General features: G+C 42.4%; 1 protein-coding gene across 2 annotated transcripts in view; it reads right to left on the reverse strand.

Moving 5' to 3' along the window:
• Positions 1 to 17869, reverse strand: part of LOC309603028 (paralemmin-1-like) — a gene marked incomplete at both ends in the record, with an annotated part of 128264 nt that overhangs the window by 47289 nt on the left and 63106 nt on the right. For both annotated transcript variants that reach the window (XM_082337350.1, XM_082337349.1), the window contains one exon: positions 15386 to 15516. In XM_082337350.1, coding sequence (XP_082193476.1) covers positions 15386 to 15516 — 131 coding nt within the window. The remainder of the gene's footprint in view (positions 1 to 15385; positions 15517 to 17869) is intronic.

Here is a 17869-nt window from a genome sequence, read left to right on the forward strand (position 1 = left end):
CTACAGAGCAGCTACTTATAAGAAGGCAGCAATGGGAGCTGCTGGAGCGTTTTTGGTGATTTTGATGGTGATGCTTTATCACTTCACCTTGGTTCTCCTTGGGAAGCTGTCTTCTCTGCCTGCAAAGGTTTCTCAGTTCTTTACTGAAGGTAAATTTTCATCCAGCAAAAACTGGACTCTTGCTCTCCAGGAAAAGCTGGAAAAAATGGAATTTTCAAACCCCTCATTATGCAAGCCCCGTCAGCACAGTCTCACAAAAACCATGATTCAGCATCCCTGGGGCACATGGAGACACGTTAGCACACTGTACACTCTGGGATATTTTCCAGCTTGCATTCCTCCCACGGTAGACACAAACCACTATTATTTGTTTTAAAGACACTTTCCTGTGAAGGAAAGAACATCTTTCAAAGAATTACATAAGATTGGACCATGTCCAAAATACATGCATTCAGATGAAAATAATCATTCCTAGTGAAATATGCAACTCTACAAATTGTTCTCAGTATGTACAACAGCATGAACTTTTCACCAGTAAATCATGAAACAGGAAATTTAGGTAAAACAAAGATGTTTCACGTCCTGTTTTACTGTCTAGCTACTATCAGGAAAAGCTTCCCTTACCAAAAAATCAGATTAATCCAATATAGATTTGTGAAAGGGTTAATTTGCCCTGAATACCTAGATGCAAAATTGGTATATTACTGGCTACTACAGCTTCTGAGAATCTCTTTACAAAATTTTTGTGCCAACTGGTAAAAATCTTCACGTACTTCAAAGCATACTTGAATGGAAAAGCTCAGATCTCCATAGTACATGTTGCTGCTTTAATGATTGTTCTTTGAAAGAACGTAATTTGTATTTAGAAAAAGGAGTAAAAAGCCCACTTACAACCCATTTTCAGTGTTCGTGCATGGCCATTTAGGCTACGTATCTATCTAATACAACGACAAGCAGTTCAGCCAGAGATTACTAAACACAAGCTACCTCTTTCCTAATGCAACACCAGCTACCACTATTTATTTCTTTTATTGTACTAAATCCTTTTCAGCTCAGCAGCATGAAAAGCAAAGACTAATGAAGAAAGAATCACCTTTCAGAAATGTTGGGTAATTGCATCAGGTTTTTCAAATGTCTTCTCCTTTGGGAGATGAGGTGGCTCAGTAGGGGCTGCTAGGATGGAAGAATATCAATACCTCCTTCATCTTATTCAAGATGCTGGTATGATCTTTGCAGTCTGTACTGATGCAGTAAGTGTTAAGACAAGGCACCTAATGAAGCTGTGAAATGATTAAATACCACTGCTCTTAATGAGAAAAAAGACATTTTCCGGATAGGTAATTTTGCAGTCCACCCCTACAGACACTACAGATGACAAAATAAGTACTGGAAATAAGGAAGTAATGTCAGACACACTACTTTGCTTCAGGCATTTTGTTTCACATCCGTTCCTGTACAAGGATATTGTTGATCTGGTAATCTTCCAAAAGAAAAGCTGTATTATCTTGTTTGCAATGAGGCAAGTCTAGAAGGGCTTCACTGAATCAAGCAAGTTTGTGATGGTGCCCAAGGGAGGTCTGGTGGTGCTTGCTGGGGCCTGCTGAAGCACAGGTGTTTGTACCAAGAAGCCACCTGTAAGAGCCATCCTATTCATTAAATGTCTTCATTTTTAATGCACCATGTTTAAACAGGTGTTTTCAGTACCTGAAAACCACAGTGCACTCTCCTGTCCTCTGTTTGTACTTGAGAGGGTGAAAGTGTGGGTATTCTGTTCTCGTTTCTTCTTTGAAGTGCTTGAAGAGTGAAATGACTTCCTACAAAATGCTGTGCAACAGCAGTCTTCAAAAAAGTAGTGTATAGCAACCTACACTGCCGGCAAGAAATTTGTTTGGTCTTGGGATCCCTGGTAGACTTGGGCACCATGAGCCAGGATGTCAGGATGTGTCTCTCCCATATGCTGCTTATTGCTTGCAGATATCAAAGCATTTATCAGCTATTACATTCCCAGTCCTAAGAGGGGCAGAAGTTGAGGCATGGATGAAGGGAAGGGCATTTCTCAGTTTGAGTTTAGTTCTGAAGTTCTTTCTCTTGTATCTGCTGCAACAATGATTTTTTGGCTTTCATGTGATATTTCAAGCCTGTCTCTTCTGCTAGGAAAATGATACAGTGACGAGAGAGAGCAAATCCTCTTTCATGTGGGTGGAATTTTGGATGAATCTTACATGGTGGACATTGGTCTGATCTGTAGGGGTTTGGTAATGTTTTCTGTTTTTCTGTGAGTTTTAGATGAAAGCATTTAACAAGCTAGTGGCAATACAGCAGTGTGTCTTTGTTACACTTGAGGCTTTGCATTGCCTCAGGCGGTTTGATAGGTTGACTATACTAATCCCTGATAACTGAAGTTCTATGGGTAGGAACTATGTACTACCAACGTCGTGAAAAAAATACCTAATTAAGAAAAAACAAGTTCTCAAAAAGCTGGTGTGAAGGAGACTTCTATTACTGGAACCTGTTTTCAATCCATCCTTCCACAAAATTTACACTGTTTTCAGGGACTGCTGTCCAGACCAAGCTGGACTCTACCTGACACTTGATGCTACACAACCATAAAAGACAGCCCTGATAGCCTCAACAGGAAAACAGGATGATTTTTCTGTGACATAGCTTCAGTATAATTGGTGATCCGCATTTGCCAAGCTGATGTTAAGTAGCAAAGAGCAGAGAATTACATGGCGTTGTTGTCTGTAGGGTGTCTGCTGCCGAAATTACTTGCCTAAAAGATGATAAAAGGGAGTGTTGGCCAGTGCTGCCTGCCTGAAAGACTACTTAATGTTACCCATAGCCTTAAAACTGGCCTTTCAGTGATCATATATGTGACATAACAAATTACATCTGACTTGGTGAATACTTACAGCCTTTGGCAGGGGGTGAAATATGTAATGCTTAAGTGAAAGTGCAGTTATTGAAGAAGACAGAGCTGAGGATCACCATGTTCTTGGCATGGTGACACCCTGCAGTTGCCTCATGCTGGACCGTGCTCCTGGACACCACAGCTCTCCCCAAAAAGCCATCCCAATGGGGTAGGGACTCAAAGGCATGAGGCATTCCTCTTGCATGTTTTGGGACATAAACATGGTACACATGCAAAGCCTGTGGCAGCTCCATTGTTTTCTCCTGCTACAACCTTTCCTAAAGTCAGAAAGCTGTTTTGATGGCTTTTTTTCTTTTTTATTTATTTATTGTCTTAGCTGAAAATCCTATTGCATCAAAACTGCAATGCCAGTATAACAGATATGACCGATCTTCCCCTGGGTCAGGAGTGGTATCTTAAGCTCCTGGAAGTAACCTGTGAATACTGGGCTTGATTGTCCTCGCAGGACCAGATCAATGTTTGGCCCTGTGCGACCCATCTGGAATGGCATTTGGAAGGTGAACTGAGTTCTCTAGTTTCCCAGCCTGGATGCTGCGAGCAAGACAAGGCTTACAAGCCCAGCTCTGCTGGTGACATACTGCTGCTCTGCAGCAGCTACTGCCTGAAATGTGTTTCTAAATTTAGGAGCCTTCTGCCTTTCTGAGCCTGTTCCAGGTGTGCCAAGTCACAAAGCTCAGAGATCATCAGACAAGTCAGAAAACCCTTAGGTTTATGCTGTGACTTACTAGTATTTGATTTTCCCCCTCTATTCTTTTGGAACTAAGAGGTTTAGCTTCAACTGAAAGTCTTAAAAAACATTACCTGGGTTGTTATGACTGTCCCTTTATCTGATGGACCTAAAGAAAAACATCTGACTGCACACCAGGCTGCCAGCCCATCTCCTGATTGCAACACGGGTTCTTGTGAGGATCACCTGTATAAAATTCATTGTCCTGATTAACAAGTACCCTTAAATTTAAGGAGTGGAAAGGAGGCTAAAGATGGACACATACAAGGAAACTGTATGTGCATTTTCTAAATACATAAAAAAATAATATGCACAAAAATTAACTGAATGGAAAACTTGTCATATAAGACTTGGGGCTCCAAGACTTAATTAAAAGTTGTTTTTTCTGGTCATTTCTTTGACTGGAGTGTTACACATTCCCCTACACATACACACTCAAATCAGTAACCCATGGTTACTGGGAACATCAGTTTTATTCACATTTTGTGCAGTTAAGATTCTGTAGGCAAGCTCATGTTTCCCAAATGGGCTTCCTGCAAATGAAATGTCCTTTAAATAACCCAGCTGTAACTCCACCATTTAGGGCATTTCCCTGGGCTACCATCAAAGATGACAGGGTCTGTGCTGGAATTGCCTTCTCTCTCTGGTATCTGCTTGCAGAGAACATGCATTTCTTCTGGTGTAAAAGATCTATGTTACAATTTGATTCCACCAGTTGATTACAGACTTGACTTATCTACACAGCAGGTCACTCAAGCTTGGAAAACCTAGGCTCTAGTCCATGCTTGTGGTCCCCACTTCCTTTTCTAGTGATTGCTTCCCTCACTGGCTTACATTATAAAGCCTTTGAAGCAAAGAATATATGTCACTGTGCACACCATCTGGTGGGGTGATGGACCCCACCTGGAGATCCAGTGGGGATCCAGGATTCCTGGATCACTGCGTACATAGACTGGCAGCAGGAGAAAAAGAAGCCACAAAATCTATGTTTCATCTATTTGCATGGAAAACCAAGAAATGTATTTGACATTTTCTGTAACCCTGTGCAAAAGCACCGTGGATTTAGTAGGCTGCAGATTTTTCTTCTTCACACAGATGACTAAAAGAAGCTCTTTCAGACATAAATAAAACAAGACCAGTGGTTAATGGGCAAGGGTAAGAAAAATGCCAGCACATTAAAGACATAAATGAATCATTTGGGAACTGGATTTTGACAGCTGAATTAAAAAATAAAACACCCCCAGGAACTATCAAGAAAAGCTACCCATTTAATTATGTAGCTGTGTCACTTCGTAGGCCTGAGGCACCTCAAGCCATGTCTTCAGCACCACCAGAAGTATGATCTCAGCACAGATGGATGTGCCCTACCCACCTAGAGCTGGCACTGTTTGAGCACTGATATGGGCGAGGCTGCAGCAACTTAGACACCAGCTCAAGCTAGCCAGCTGAGTGGCTAGGTAGACCATGCTGCAGCTTGTGCCTGTCCTGCACCAGCTACCTATAGATGAGTGGAAACTACCACAACCACTGGGGCTGAAGCCAGCCCTCTGATTTTGATGTAATCGTGCTGCAGTGTAAAATTCTGCACCATTTTCAGTGCTATGAAGCACAGTGTTAAGATACCTGAGCTAGCTTAGACACTGCCAGCAGCCATGGGAGTGCACAGTCAACCACCTGAGTACTTACAGAGCTGCTCCATCTTCCTACAGCTGCAGTACAATCAGCACACAGGTTCAGATCTAGCTGAAGGATCTTGTATTTTGTCAGCACCAGAGCCTATACCCAGTAGATGCTGCTGAATATTTTAAACTTGCCTCTGTCTTTTGCATATTAGAGAATAAAAGCATAAGTTTCACACCATAACTTGCACATACCACCCAAATACTACATTGCTTTCCTGCTTTCAAATCATGCTGCTTTGAAACATAAGAATGATGTGAAAAACAAGAGCCAGATTTGCAGTCTTAGCAAGAAGCACAAGTCCAGTCACAGTGTGAATCACTTTGTTCAGCGAAAGGCTGTTCTTCCCCGCTTTCTCTAGAAGCATGGACCATTTATGTTAATAAGCATCTATTTTTTATTTGTCTTGCCACTGCAAAATAGAGAAGAAGGTGAAGAATTCTGAAGGACAAAAATTCACTCAGGATACCTAAATAGCACCAGTGAGGTCTCCTCTGTACAGTGAGAAGCAATTCCTGTACCAAAGAGCTCAGGTCACATTATGCTAAAAGTGTGGGAAAGATAATTACACAAGTGAACACTGGAATAGGAGATGTGGAAGAACTGTTGAAGTACCTTGCTCCAAGTCATGCAAGAAAGAGGTAGAGGTAAGAGTTTAACCCAGGGGTAATCCTGGGCTTCATCCTGTCATGACTGGTTTCTCCCCTTGAGGCAATTCCCAGGGACACACTCTGCACCTTACATTGTCTAGAGGGATGCAGGATGCAAAGATCTGGTCCCTGTGTGTCTCTCCAGTTACTAGCTTCAGACTATGCTGCTGGTGTGCTGTTGTTGCCTAGAGGGCAGATTATTTTTAAACATTTTTTATTTCAGTATGTTTTTCTGGTAAAGAGGTGGTTATACAGAGCTACAATAACCTCTGCCTGTGGAGTTCATTCCATTTAAGTGTCCATACTTTTTGATGGTAAAAAATGAATCCACAAAGGGAAGATTTTCTTATGTAGCTGCATTAGTAAAATATTCTAATACAGCGTAGGCGTAATTTAACAGAAAGGACTAATTGTATTTTCCTGGGCATGGGACAGCATGAGCATGGCATTGTTCTGCCAGGTCTTCCAGACCAGTTACAGTCTACAACATGTTTTCACAGCTTTTTGAAATTTCTGTCTTACCAGTGATCCAGTTACTACAACCAGTCAGGATTCCTGATTGCACATCCAGTCTTTCTTTGACTTCTGTGGTCCACCAGCTGGGATTTGCATTATTTTTTGCCTTAGAATTCACATACTGCAGCAGTTCAAAAACCCTACAGGTAAGGTGACGTGCTTTTCATACTGCAGATGTTTTAAAAAAGAGGCTGAGACTTGCAATGCCCACTGGGTGGCTCCAAACACTACACCTTGCTCCTCCTCTAACTGTACTTCTACCTACTCGGAGCTAGCCCAGCTCTGCAGAAATACGTGTGAGTGCGACTACTAGTAAGAATGACAGGGCAGGGCCTGCGATAACAAACACGTGATGCACCAGGTACATAACTAATGCTTATTACTGACTATTTGCACTACGGTAGCACCCAGAGGCCCAGTGGAGGGTGCCTGTGCAGGAAGTAACATTAAGGCTTAAATTCCACCCATTGCACTTGAGGCACTTAACTGAGGCACCTGTCTCTCAAAGGAGCGAGATGGGCTTATGCAGGCCATGGAGGTGATGCTCTTTCCTCACTGACTGCATGGGAGGCTAAAGGAGATGACGCTCTATATGTAGGTGACATTTAAACTCCTACAGTTATACAGGATGAACCTGAGCCTTTGGGAGAAGGGAGCTACTGAGGACCAGAACCACAGCAGTGTCTTCCCTGGCTCTGCAAGCATGTGTGTGTGAGTCCATGTGTAGGCTGCATGTTCCGGCCTTGCCAGACACAGACACAGCACATAAAGAGAAGTTTGGCAGGGAAGAGTAAAGTCCTCAGATTTAAGGTGAAGACAGAGTACATAATCACTGTAAAGCACCAACACAATAAAATCAACCCAGGCTGTTGCCTAACTCTGTGCCTTCTCTTTGTAAATACACTCCAGGTTTGTCATCTTTCAAAACTGTGCATGTGTATGTCACCTCCGCATAAACATGTCTTTCTGTTACAGAGTTTCCAAAATTTTGTTTTTTCCAGCCACTAAGTGCTATATGGACTAATTTTGTGGAAGGAGCTGTTTCACCAGGACTGCTCTGTGGCAGGGCCGGCACACAAGGAAAGTCAACCAACCACCCAACTCCAGCGATGATAAGCATAACAAGGAAAGGAATGGAGACTAGTCCTTTTTGGTTTACTCAGGCAACAATCCTATTTGGCCCATGATTAAGATTTAATTCAGATGTAATGAAGTCAACAATTCCTACTCTTTATGCTGTACCACAATTTACTGCTTCAGGAAACCCCTGTCCGTTCTACTAGGCTTAAAAGAAGTGTGAAGATCTTAGATGGCTTTGCACACAGAGGGAGGGTGGTGATTCAACACATATGATAAATACATGCATTATGAAGAGATTTCCCCATCTTGCAAACAGCATCACATGGAGAGTCATGTGAATGATTTAACTTTGAAATGTTAAAGCTAAGGAGGGTCTGAAGTTTTGCACTTGATAATCTGTCACTGGGTCTCATCTAGTATGGCAACAGAAACTCAGCCTTGTGTAGAAAGTCCATGTTATTGAATGGCTGCAATGACTGAAATTGCACTTTTCTTGCTGAACCTGGCCGAGAGGTGCTAACTGCCCCTTTCACAAGGGGCTGTAGCGTGTGATCTACTGTATTAAAGGTTTTAATCCATTTAGAAACTGATGCTACTTTACAACATGTTAGCTTGCCTAAAAAACGTGTCCTTGAAAAATCGGCTTCTGTCCATAGCTGAATTTAAGCCTATGTGTTACTTTCTTCTTGAGGAACATGTCTCTTAATCTATAGCATACTGACATGGATGAAGTGTCAGAAGCACTTGAGGTGGAAATTCCTTGATATGTAGAGACAGGACTTAGAATTTTCTTCTATATCTTGCTCCCAAATTAGGCAAAAGGTTGTCTTTATCAAGGTGCATATCTGGTACACGTATTTAAGGAGAGCAGACATAGCTGGAGTGGAGGGAGTCTGTGCTCAAATTGAACAGTCAGTTCTCTGGCCTGCTTTATAAGATGCATAGGCATCATTAAATAATTACAAGCTAGCAATGCCTAGGAATTGTGGAAGATCCTGAGATTGCTACTCCTAAACCCAGAACACCAGGATTTAGGCAACTGTTAAAGCACTGGCATGCCATTCTGTGTTTTGTTTTTTTTTCTTTTTAACTGCTACATGTGAATGTATTATACCATATGTAAAAACCTCAAACCCATTGCCACCCAGCAACTCTTAAGTCATTGCTTTTCTGAGATCATCCTGCAAGTCCTGAGGAATTCTCTAATCGCACCGCAGAGCGGGTTCCTTTGGAAATCTGAGATTTCCTGTTTGTGAGGCTTTTTGCCTGGTTTTGTTTTGGTCTCTGTTTTCCTAAGAAATGTATCACATATGAAATGCACCCCAGCAAAAGCTTTATGGGAGGTGAAGGATGTGCTGTTTTGGAAACCACAGCCCTTACGGGTTGCCAAAATTGGAATCTGTGCAGCTTCAGCAGATGAGATCTGATATTGATCCGCCTTAGTGGAGAATCAGACAGAGGGCTTGGGGATGAACAGCCACTCCTGTGCAGAAAGCTTGATCTTCCCTCATAAAGTGAGCAGAATTGGAGAGACTGCCTGGCTATGAGGAGACAGTTTTGCAATTTCACTCTTAGCTCACCCAAAGCCAACTGGTCATATGGGCAGCTTGTGGAGGCAGACCAAAGGCCTGTCTACAGCTGCATCTGGCATTCTAGGTAAAACCCAAAAATGCTGAATAGACAATGTTCCTGATCATTTTCTCCAGCTGCCATCAATGTGGAAGTTGTAAAACATTCACGCTCATGTAGACCATGCACTTGGAAGACACACTGTTCTCTCCACTAGCGTATACTTCAGCAACCATTCATACCTCTCTGGAGGCTAAGACTGAACGGAAATTGATGACACCTTGCTAAGGAGAAGTTTATGGCACCTCTGGTCCTGACTTGCACTGTCTGCCTAGGGGAGGTCTGAGCAGCTGGTTCTGACATCAGATGATCCTTCTTTTGAAGGAGTACACTCACATCTGTCATGTGCTCTCTCCCTCTGTCATGCAAAGACTGTTAGTAACAGTCCCAAGAGAGACTGAATTATAGCCAGAGGTCCCAGTCTGAGACATGCTAAGAAGAAGCAGGAAACAAACCTTGGCATCAGAAAGAAATGTAAGAATGGTCTATAGGGTGAGAGAAAATGCTAACGGTGCAGCAGCCACAACAAGCTCAGCCTGTATTTGCTGAACTCTGCAATGAGAAGAGACTTTAGTGTAGACCCCATCTAACATCAGATACCTGTGAAGCACTCATAGTCTATTAATAAGATAGTGTATTAATAGGATTTTATTTTCTACATATCAAATCAGCTTGGTGAGGGTTTTCTTCTCAGGGCCTAGCCCAGCCTCTCTGACAATACCCAAATCTGAGCATTTACCTGGAAAGATTCAATTGCACTAATGGAAGAAGAGGGTAATTTTGCCAGCTTTGGAGAAGTTTTACTCCATTTTGGATCTGCTTCTACCTAGATTAGGTCTTCTGTCTAGTATCTGGTAAGCAGACATAGGTCGAGCACAGTAGAACAACAGAGAGCCTCATACAACCAAGGTACCCTTTGCTTGAAAGAGGTGGTGTCACCTCTCTTCCTCCATCACTGGTCATCTCTCTTGTGTAAGCTTACATTCAGGATCTCTTGGGCCATCAAGTTAAGTGTTTTGCTTGGATGGAAGCTGTGCTTGTCCTGCAGTCCTTCTCATAGGCATCTTTCAGTTCACCACTTCTTTAAAATACCTTCCAAGGTTTTTAAGTATAGAAGAACAGCAGAACTCTGCGATGGGAGCTGCTGGGAGGGAGTGAGTTTTTGCATGTATTTACCACCTGCCCACATCAGCAAGACAACAGCAACCAACAAAGACATGCGCTTGTCCCAGGAAAGAGGTCATGACCTATGGTCCAAAGCACAGACCTGCCCCTGCTACCATTAACACCGGGGCTCTCTCTTGACGCTGCACCACCATGGAAGAGCCTTCTCCCAAAGGTGACACAGCTGCGGCTCACCACCAGCATGCACAAGGATGAAACATTCCACAACCCCAAAGGGCTTTTGCAAATGTTAGGAGCTGGATGTGCTGACAGCTGAGTAGCCCTGAGTAAAGAACAGGGAATACACATACACCTTGGCTGCTGTCCTGCACTGCTTCAACCTCAAGAGCTGCCACAGTGCCAAAGTGCCACAAGTGTTTCTTGTGTATGCTTTTTGGGGATCCAGCACCCACTGCTCTGAGCTGTCTCACTGGTCCACATGTCCAAAATGGCTGTTCTGCTAGAGCAATAATTTCTCTCTCCTTGGAACTGATGGGCACCTCCTCATGCAACATGAACAGATGCACTGTTGATTACTGAAGGGATATGCCACTTTACTGAGGATTTAGCTCAGTGGGTTTCTTTTCTCCAGGAGCGCAAGTCCAGTCCTGGCATCTCATGCCAGTGTCCATCATCAAACAGGGAGATATGTTGTCACAGGGTATTTCTTGCTGGCATGCTACATGAAAGCTTCAGAGCAATGAAAACTTTTCACCTTTTGTAGTAAACACAGGCCGCCAGCACGTACTGTAATGTAATCTAGTAAAACAAAATAATTTTAGGAGCCTTTCAAATGCTGTGAAGGAACAGCAGGCTGTGGGTGGGCTGCTGTCCTCTATGAATGCTGCCTGTTAATACCCAGATGTCGAATGCCAACTTTCCATTCACTGCTGCAAAATAACAGACTCATGCGGTAAAAATAACCATGGGAGGCATGCAACACATTCCAGCGCTTGTTTCACCTACAACACGCTATCAGGAACCTGTCAGTGGAAGTTCACTGGGCATGAATGCTATCCCAAACAATACGTTCCAGGTCTGTGATTTGGAGAATAGGTTTAAGGAAAGGGAAATGCTTTTCGTTCATTTTCTACTCCTGTGGTATCATTTACCCCAAATCTAAGGTAGCTGCAGAAAACAGCAGATCACTTTCTCACTGTGTGACAATCGAAAAGAAACTCAGAAATGGCAGCTTTCCTCTAACACTGACCCAAGATCTTTCGGAGAATATGAAAAACTAAGCTAGCTTTAAAGCTTCCCTATGACTAAGGACAGTTTGTGCCAAGAGATATCCTAAATCCATGTCTGGCTCTGCTCTGCCATTGATACAATAGTACCACCAATCTTGCAGCTGGGTTTCAAACATTTAATAATGCAGCAATGCCTTTCCATCCTTATCTCTACTGACAGATTTCCAGCCCACTTAAGACTCAATGAATGTTGACTAAGGGGTCCAATCTTCCTGTTAAGTCCACTGAACCAACCACTTTTTTTAAAGAAATGCAAGACAACACCAGAATTTTCACACAGGCCAGCATAAGTCTTGTTCTGAAGACTCAAGTTAGGCAAGCAGGAATGCTGGGAGTCCAGGACCAAACTTGCTTCACCTCTGCTTATTCTTCTGTTTCCACTTCGCATTCTTGGATACGAAGACTGTTTCTAGTGTTCTTATGTTTCAAAATGTCTAAATGTATTAAACTAATCCCAACTATCGAATGACCATTCTGTCTGTAATCCACTGTTACACTGTTCATATGCCTTCACCTTGTCTTAATCTTGCACTCACTTTTTTTTTTGACTTGTATGTGCATCTTGTACTTCTGTGTCCACTTGTTGGTAATTATCAGTATAATAGCATGATAGTATTTAATTATTTGTATTGCATTATTTACTGTGGACTGTTCTGCTTTATTTCTGTTTTTGTGATGCAGATATTTTTTTCAGTTGCTTGGCATGAAGTGTACGGAAATGCTGACTAATGTAGGCCTAATGTATCCTTCTCCCAAATGCTTTTACAGACAAGAGAGCTCATTACTTCGTTACACTTACTCATGTCTAGATTTACTCATCTGCACATATCCTTGCAAGCTATAAGCTGAAGTACGTGATTTCTCATATCATGGTAACATGGAAGTCTAATAAATAAACAGCAGTCTGTACACTCATGCATTTTTGCTGCCCTAGTTGAAATTAAAACACCTCCCCCACAAAGGAGAACTGGTTACACTAGCTTAAGAATAAACACTACAAGCATGTGTACATCTTGCAAAAAGTCTGATTTTAGTGGGAAAGTCACTCTGAAATAGAAAAAGCAATACTCAACTGAAGCATATACGTTATGGTCAAAGCCTTCAAGACCATCTACAAACCCATAGTTAGCCCTACTGTTTCCCTAAGGTAGAGATATTTGCCTCTTCTGGATAGCACAGACCTACATGAGCCCACATCCTCATTTATGAATGTTAGGCTGGTCTCAAACACTATCTCCTTCAGTTTTCTGTTCTAAGTATTGCAGTTCACTGAGCTTGTCAGACCTACTGTTCACATCTGGCCTGCAAATAAAGATAGATATTTCTGTTGTGCCATGGTTGTTCATGCATTAAACTCAGAATTAAGAGAAAGGGACCTTCCTGAGTGCTTCAGTGTGAGCAGAAGAAATGGTGCTCTCTGCAATGACGATGGGATGCTCTGCTGCAAGAAGAAGGGGATGACTGCATGTTCCCCCTTGTTAAAGCAGCGGCATGGGTGCTGGCAGCCAGCAGAGGTTGGACATTGGCCTTCATGAGTAAGCTTCACCCTGCTCCTTGAACAATTGTAAAAGACTTTCCATATTTTCCAATAAGGACAAATCCAGCATGTGTGCCACAAGACTCTTTCACGGAGGTCTTGATACCGCAGCTGCTCTGTGCTTGCAGATATGATGTAGTGTGACTCTAATGAATATGCAGGATCCATGGGACAGTGGTCATACAGTCCCCTGCTGTCAGCTCTATGGCTGGTCTTGCAGTAGGTTTCTACCTTCCTGGTGAATCAGCTTAGTCTGTCTTCTGTCGCCCTTGTTGGGACGGTTTGGACTGTTTCATAGTGGTCCCATTGGATAGTGCATAGTGCACTTCCAAAGGACCATCGGGCCCCTGCAAACATGAACATATGAATGATTCCCCTGTAATCCTCCCCTCTGATTCTCTCCTGGGAATGCAGAGGGGAAATGTGGTGCACAGGCAGCAAAAAAATCCTTTCAGGATGAGTTCATTCTACTTCGTTCCTCCAGATAATGTGCTTGACATCTCTCTTCTTCTTAACCCTTCTACAGACCTTTACCTTCTCAGCCTATCTTGATGGGCTCTGGACGTGTCATGCTGTCATTGATGTAAATTGTAACTAGACTAATGACTTCTACCTCTACTGTCTTATCTCTATAGTTCAGGCATAATATTTTCTCATTTAAATTAAAATACTTTTTTACTGTTTTTGGAGTTCCCTTAGATAGATAACAGGGAAGTTACGCATGCTAGTGAGGCTGTCAAACAAGTGTCCTTTCAACTCAGGAGCAAGTAGCTGACCTGTCATTTGACAGGTGCTCACAGCAGAACAGAGCTCCATTACTTCCAAATACTCAAAGATTTTATTTCATGGCTGCAGTTAAGGAAGAAAAAAACCAAACCACAGGGGCAAAGGTTTTACACAGACTTTCATCCTACACTTTGAATTAGTTAAGCAAAGCAGGTTTCATTGCCTTCAGTGGTGGTACTCACATAGCTAAAATTAAGCACACGCTGATGTGTTTTGCTGGATGGGATCAGAGCACTTAGCACCTTGCAGCATTCAGCACTAGATGAAGTATGTATTACAGTACATATTTCTGAAGTTCAGTCCATGTATTCTTTCCATCTACTGCATTAATTTATGGAGTGAAACATCAGGTAGCTTATAAAATCTAAAAAAACCCCTTTCTTGCCTTACGTTACCACAGATGTAAAAGAACAATACACATTCTCAGATCAGTTCTATTTAATAGAAGTCACAAGACAGAGACCAGTAGTATGAGACAGCTCTTACATTCATACTGATCTATTACTTCCACATAGAAGCCATTTAGTGTTGTCCAAGCTCAGGGTGGGTCTGCTTGTGTATATCCTCAAAGAAACATTCTCAGTGATTTCTCCAAGAAATTTCACAAAAAGTCTGGCAGAAGGCAACCTGAGTTCATCAGGTGCTAGGCTAATACCTCAATCCTTGGACTGTTGGTCCTATTTGCTTTTTTCTGTCACTTATATGCCTCAGCTGACACATTTGTAAAAGCTATGGTGCCAAATTTGACCAACTTTTGCCAATTTTCTGCCTGCTGAAAAAATTCTAAATTCACATAACCTAAATGGCAGAAGAAGAATCTCTGGAATTTGTTCTGTAAGGGATAGAAGCATTCACCTTATGTGCTTTAGAGCTCATTGTTTGCAGCAAAACAAAGGAAAACACAAAAAAGAGGACAAACATCAACACAGACTGCAATGTGAAACTGATGAAAGGAAATAATTCTAATGCCCAAACCTTGCTTATGAAAGCAGTAGATATTTGATCTGCTGGTGGCATCTGCTGTTACATTTTGAAAAGCCATTTGCACCAGTGAAGAGTGCAAAAGAGTGCTGCCTCTCTTTGAACTCCTTTTGGCTGTAGGAGATGTAAAGCAATGGAGAATCTCTTGAGTGTTGACTGAGTCATACACGTGCATCTGAAGGGTGAACTCAGCCCTCTTTTTATTTCCCTCACGAGAGAAAATCCATCAAAGTCCATTAAACACAAAGATACCACAATGGCTCTACTTTGCAAACCATGGACATCTCGGAGACAAATTCTGGGCACATTTAGCTGTATGTGTGCCTGCCTCTTACACTTTTCCCTGGGCAGTTACTATCAGCTGCTTCCAGAGATGGGGACCTGGGCGAGGAAGGTCTCTAGCCTTAATGGGAGTGACTGTTCTTAGGCAAAGCAAAGCAAAACTATCCCTACCTGTGTATATTTTCTTCCAGCTTTTTCACCTTCAGCTCATCCTCTTCTGACTGCCTCCTTCTGGCTTCTTCCTCTTCTGCAGAGCCAGCAGGAATTCCCTGTAGCAGCCATTTTTCCCGAAGAGCTTTTGACTGTAAGGTAAAAAAACCAAAACCTTAGGAGTAGACTAAATAAAAACCATCTGACGATTGAGAAGGAGCTGCCTCTATTTCTGAATATTACATTGTCCCCACTGAATTTCTGATTAATGCTTTAGATGATAGTCAATTTCAGGCAATCCATCACCTGTTTATCCAGATGTCAGGTCTTCCAGATTTAGGAGTGTCAGTTTTACAGTGTACACTTTATTTACCATCAATGCCTTAATATGAAGTTATTTTTAGTCCTAATAAAAAAAAAGAGTTTAAGCCACTCAAGTTAGCCAGTCCTGCAAGAACTAAAATCTTGGAGCAAAAGTGTGGATTTCTCATGAATGATAAGGCATGTACTGGAAGGACTAAAATCATAAAATTCTTAAAGCTTCAAAAACAAAAGAGTAAGCTCTAAATGTAATGTGCTTCATGAAGGATAAAATCAGTCTGCTATTAAATTAATCAAAGATGTTCATTTTGATTTATATCACGGATGTGTCTCCATACATTTAGAGGCGTACAGACAGACAGACACACACATATACATTCATACAACCACACACATCATCTCTTACCGAGACAAAAATTAAAACAAATGAAAAAAAGTCTTCCAGAAACCATGGGTCGCCCAGGGAACAGCAACACTGTCACAGAAAGCAGCGATAGCCTACACCCAATAGAAGAATTCCTGGGAGTTTTGCTGTGTTTTCTGCACTGAAAACATGGCTACAACCTCACCTGGCCACTGTCTAATCCAGCTGCACCTCACCCAGGGGAGTTCACTAGTGAGACGCACTGGTTTCAAGCAATCCTTTAAACAGCACATCAGCCTGTGTGTATTGTTTGGCCCAAATCCTGCCAGAGGGATGTGGCAGATCAGTTGGCAGACAGGACAAGCACCCTTTGAAAGGAAGATCTGGAGCCCAAAGCCATGCAGGACTTTGCCCCTTGGCAAGAAGGAAATGGAGCTGGTGGAAAAAAAGGTCAGCCAAGGGACCGACCAAACTAGCCCCTTGTCTTGACCAGAAAAGTGGAGCCTTGGTTCTGAATTTGCAAAGCAGTTGGCAATGCTAGTTCAAGGAACAAGCTGTGAGAGCATGTATCCTTTCCAGCAATGAGGAGCTAGTAAGGAAATCATCAGTTCAAAGAAATTGGATTTCAGAGGTTGACCAAACATGCAGTATTAGTCTTTTGAATGCCATGTTCATTGCTGGAATGGAACCTGACTTGTGCAAACTACGTATAAAAGAAAAACATTCACCACCAAAAGCAGGCTTGAAACCCAGCCCAAAATAGAAAGTTTTTTGACATGACAGACAAGGCTTACTTGTTAGTTTTAGAGTGTATATATAGACACAGTATCTATGCACAAACTATTCTTGTCACTCCATGGCCTATTTGGCATCAGGCAATAAGATTTTAATAAGACAGCAGACAGAAAGCAATACAACACAAAAAAGCGATTTAGACTTTATAAATGATGCCAGCTTTCACTGACTTTAACTGTGCTGTGCACCAGAGGACTTCTAGGTGGGTTTTAAGTGATTTCTATATGAATGAGGACTTCTGCATGACAGAAAAGCTCTTGTGCTCTTGTACCATGTAGTCATGTTCAACAGCTGGACCTGCTGATGCTGGAGATGTCCTTTACCTGGCTGAACTCAACTTAAACATTAGGGATGGCTATCTCCTGCCACAGTTTCTGCAGTTTGCTGCTCCTTTTGCTGCCACCACCATCTACTAATGCTTCCTGCCACATTTTGTGGGCTGGTGGCGAGATTTCTTGGTGGGACCTTTGCTTTCCTGTTCAACCCAGCTGATGACTGCCCAGAAGTTTCATCAGCTCATTCAGGCCCAATGTGCTATTGAGATGTCCCCTCAGCACAGGTCTCACAAGTCATCACATGTACTGAGGAACAAAGTTAGAGAGTCAAAGATGGATTTACAGGTCCTGAAGGTGCTAAGCATTTAACAACCTGTGCTTTGGCATTTAAGAGGTCTCAATAGCACAACTCAGTGGGTACCTGCTGGGCTAGATCCAGTGCAAAGTGGTGTGAAGGCTGATTGCTCTTTAGAAAATTGCTGTCTTTTCTTTAAAAATAAATGTGGCCAGTTGCATGCAGAACTATGTTGCTACTTATGTCATACCCAGCTGTGGTCCTGATTCTGAAATCCTGAGTAATACTCAGTTGGACACCAACTCCCCCCGCCCCAAGTTTCTAAAGACCAAACTCTAAAAATGAAGGCAGCCTTCTCTCTTTTAAACCTGTTTTAGACATGGCTCCAGCAGTCCTAATAAAGCCTTTGGCAAAGTGCTGCTCGGCCAGCACCAAAGACATTCAGTTGACAGTCA

This window comes from Platalea leucorodia, assembly GCF_965183815.1.
Source record: "Platalea leucorodia genome assembly, chromosome: Z".
NCBI lineage: Eukaryota > Metazoa > Chordata > Aves > Pelecaniformes > Threskiornithidae > Platalea > Platalea leucorodia.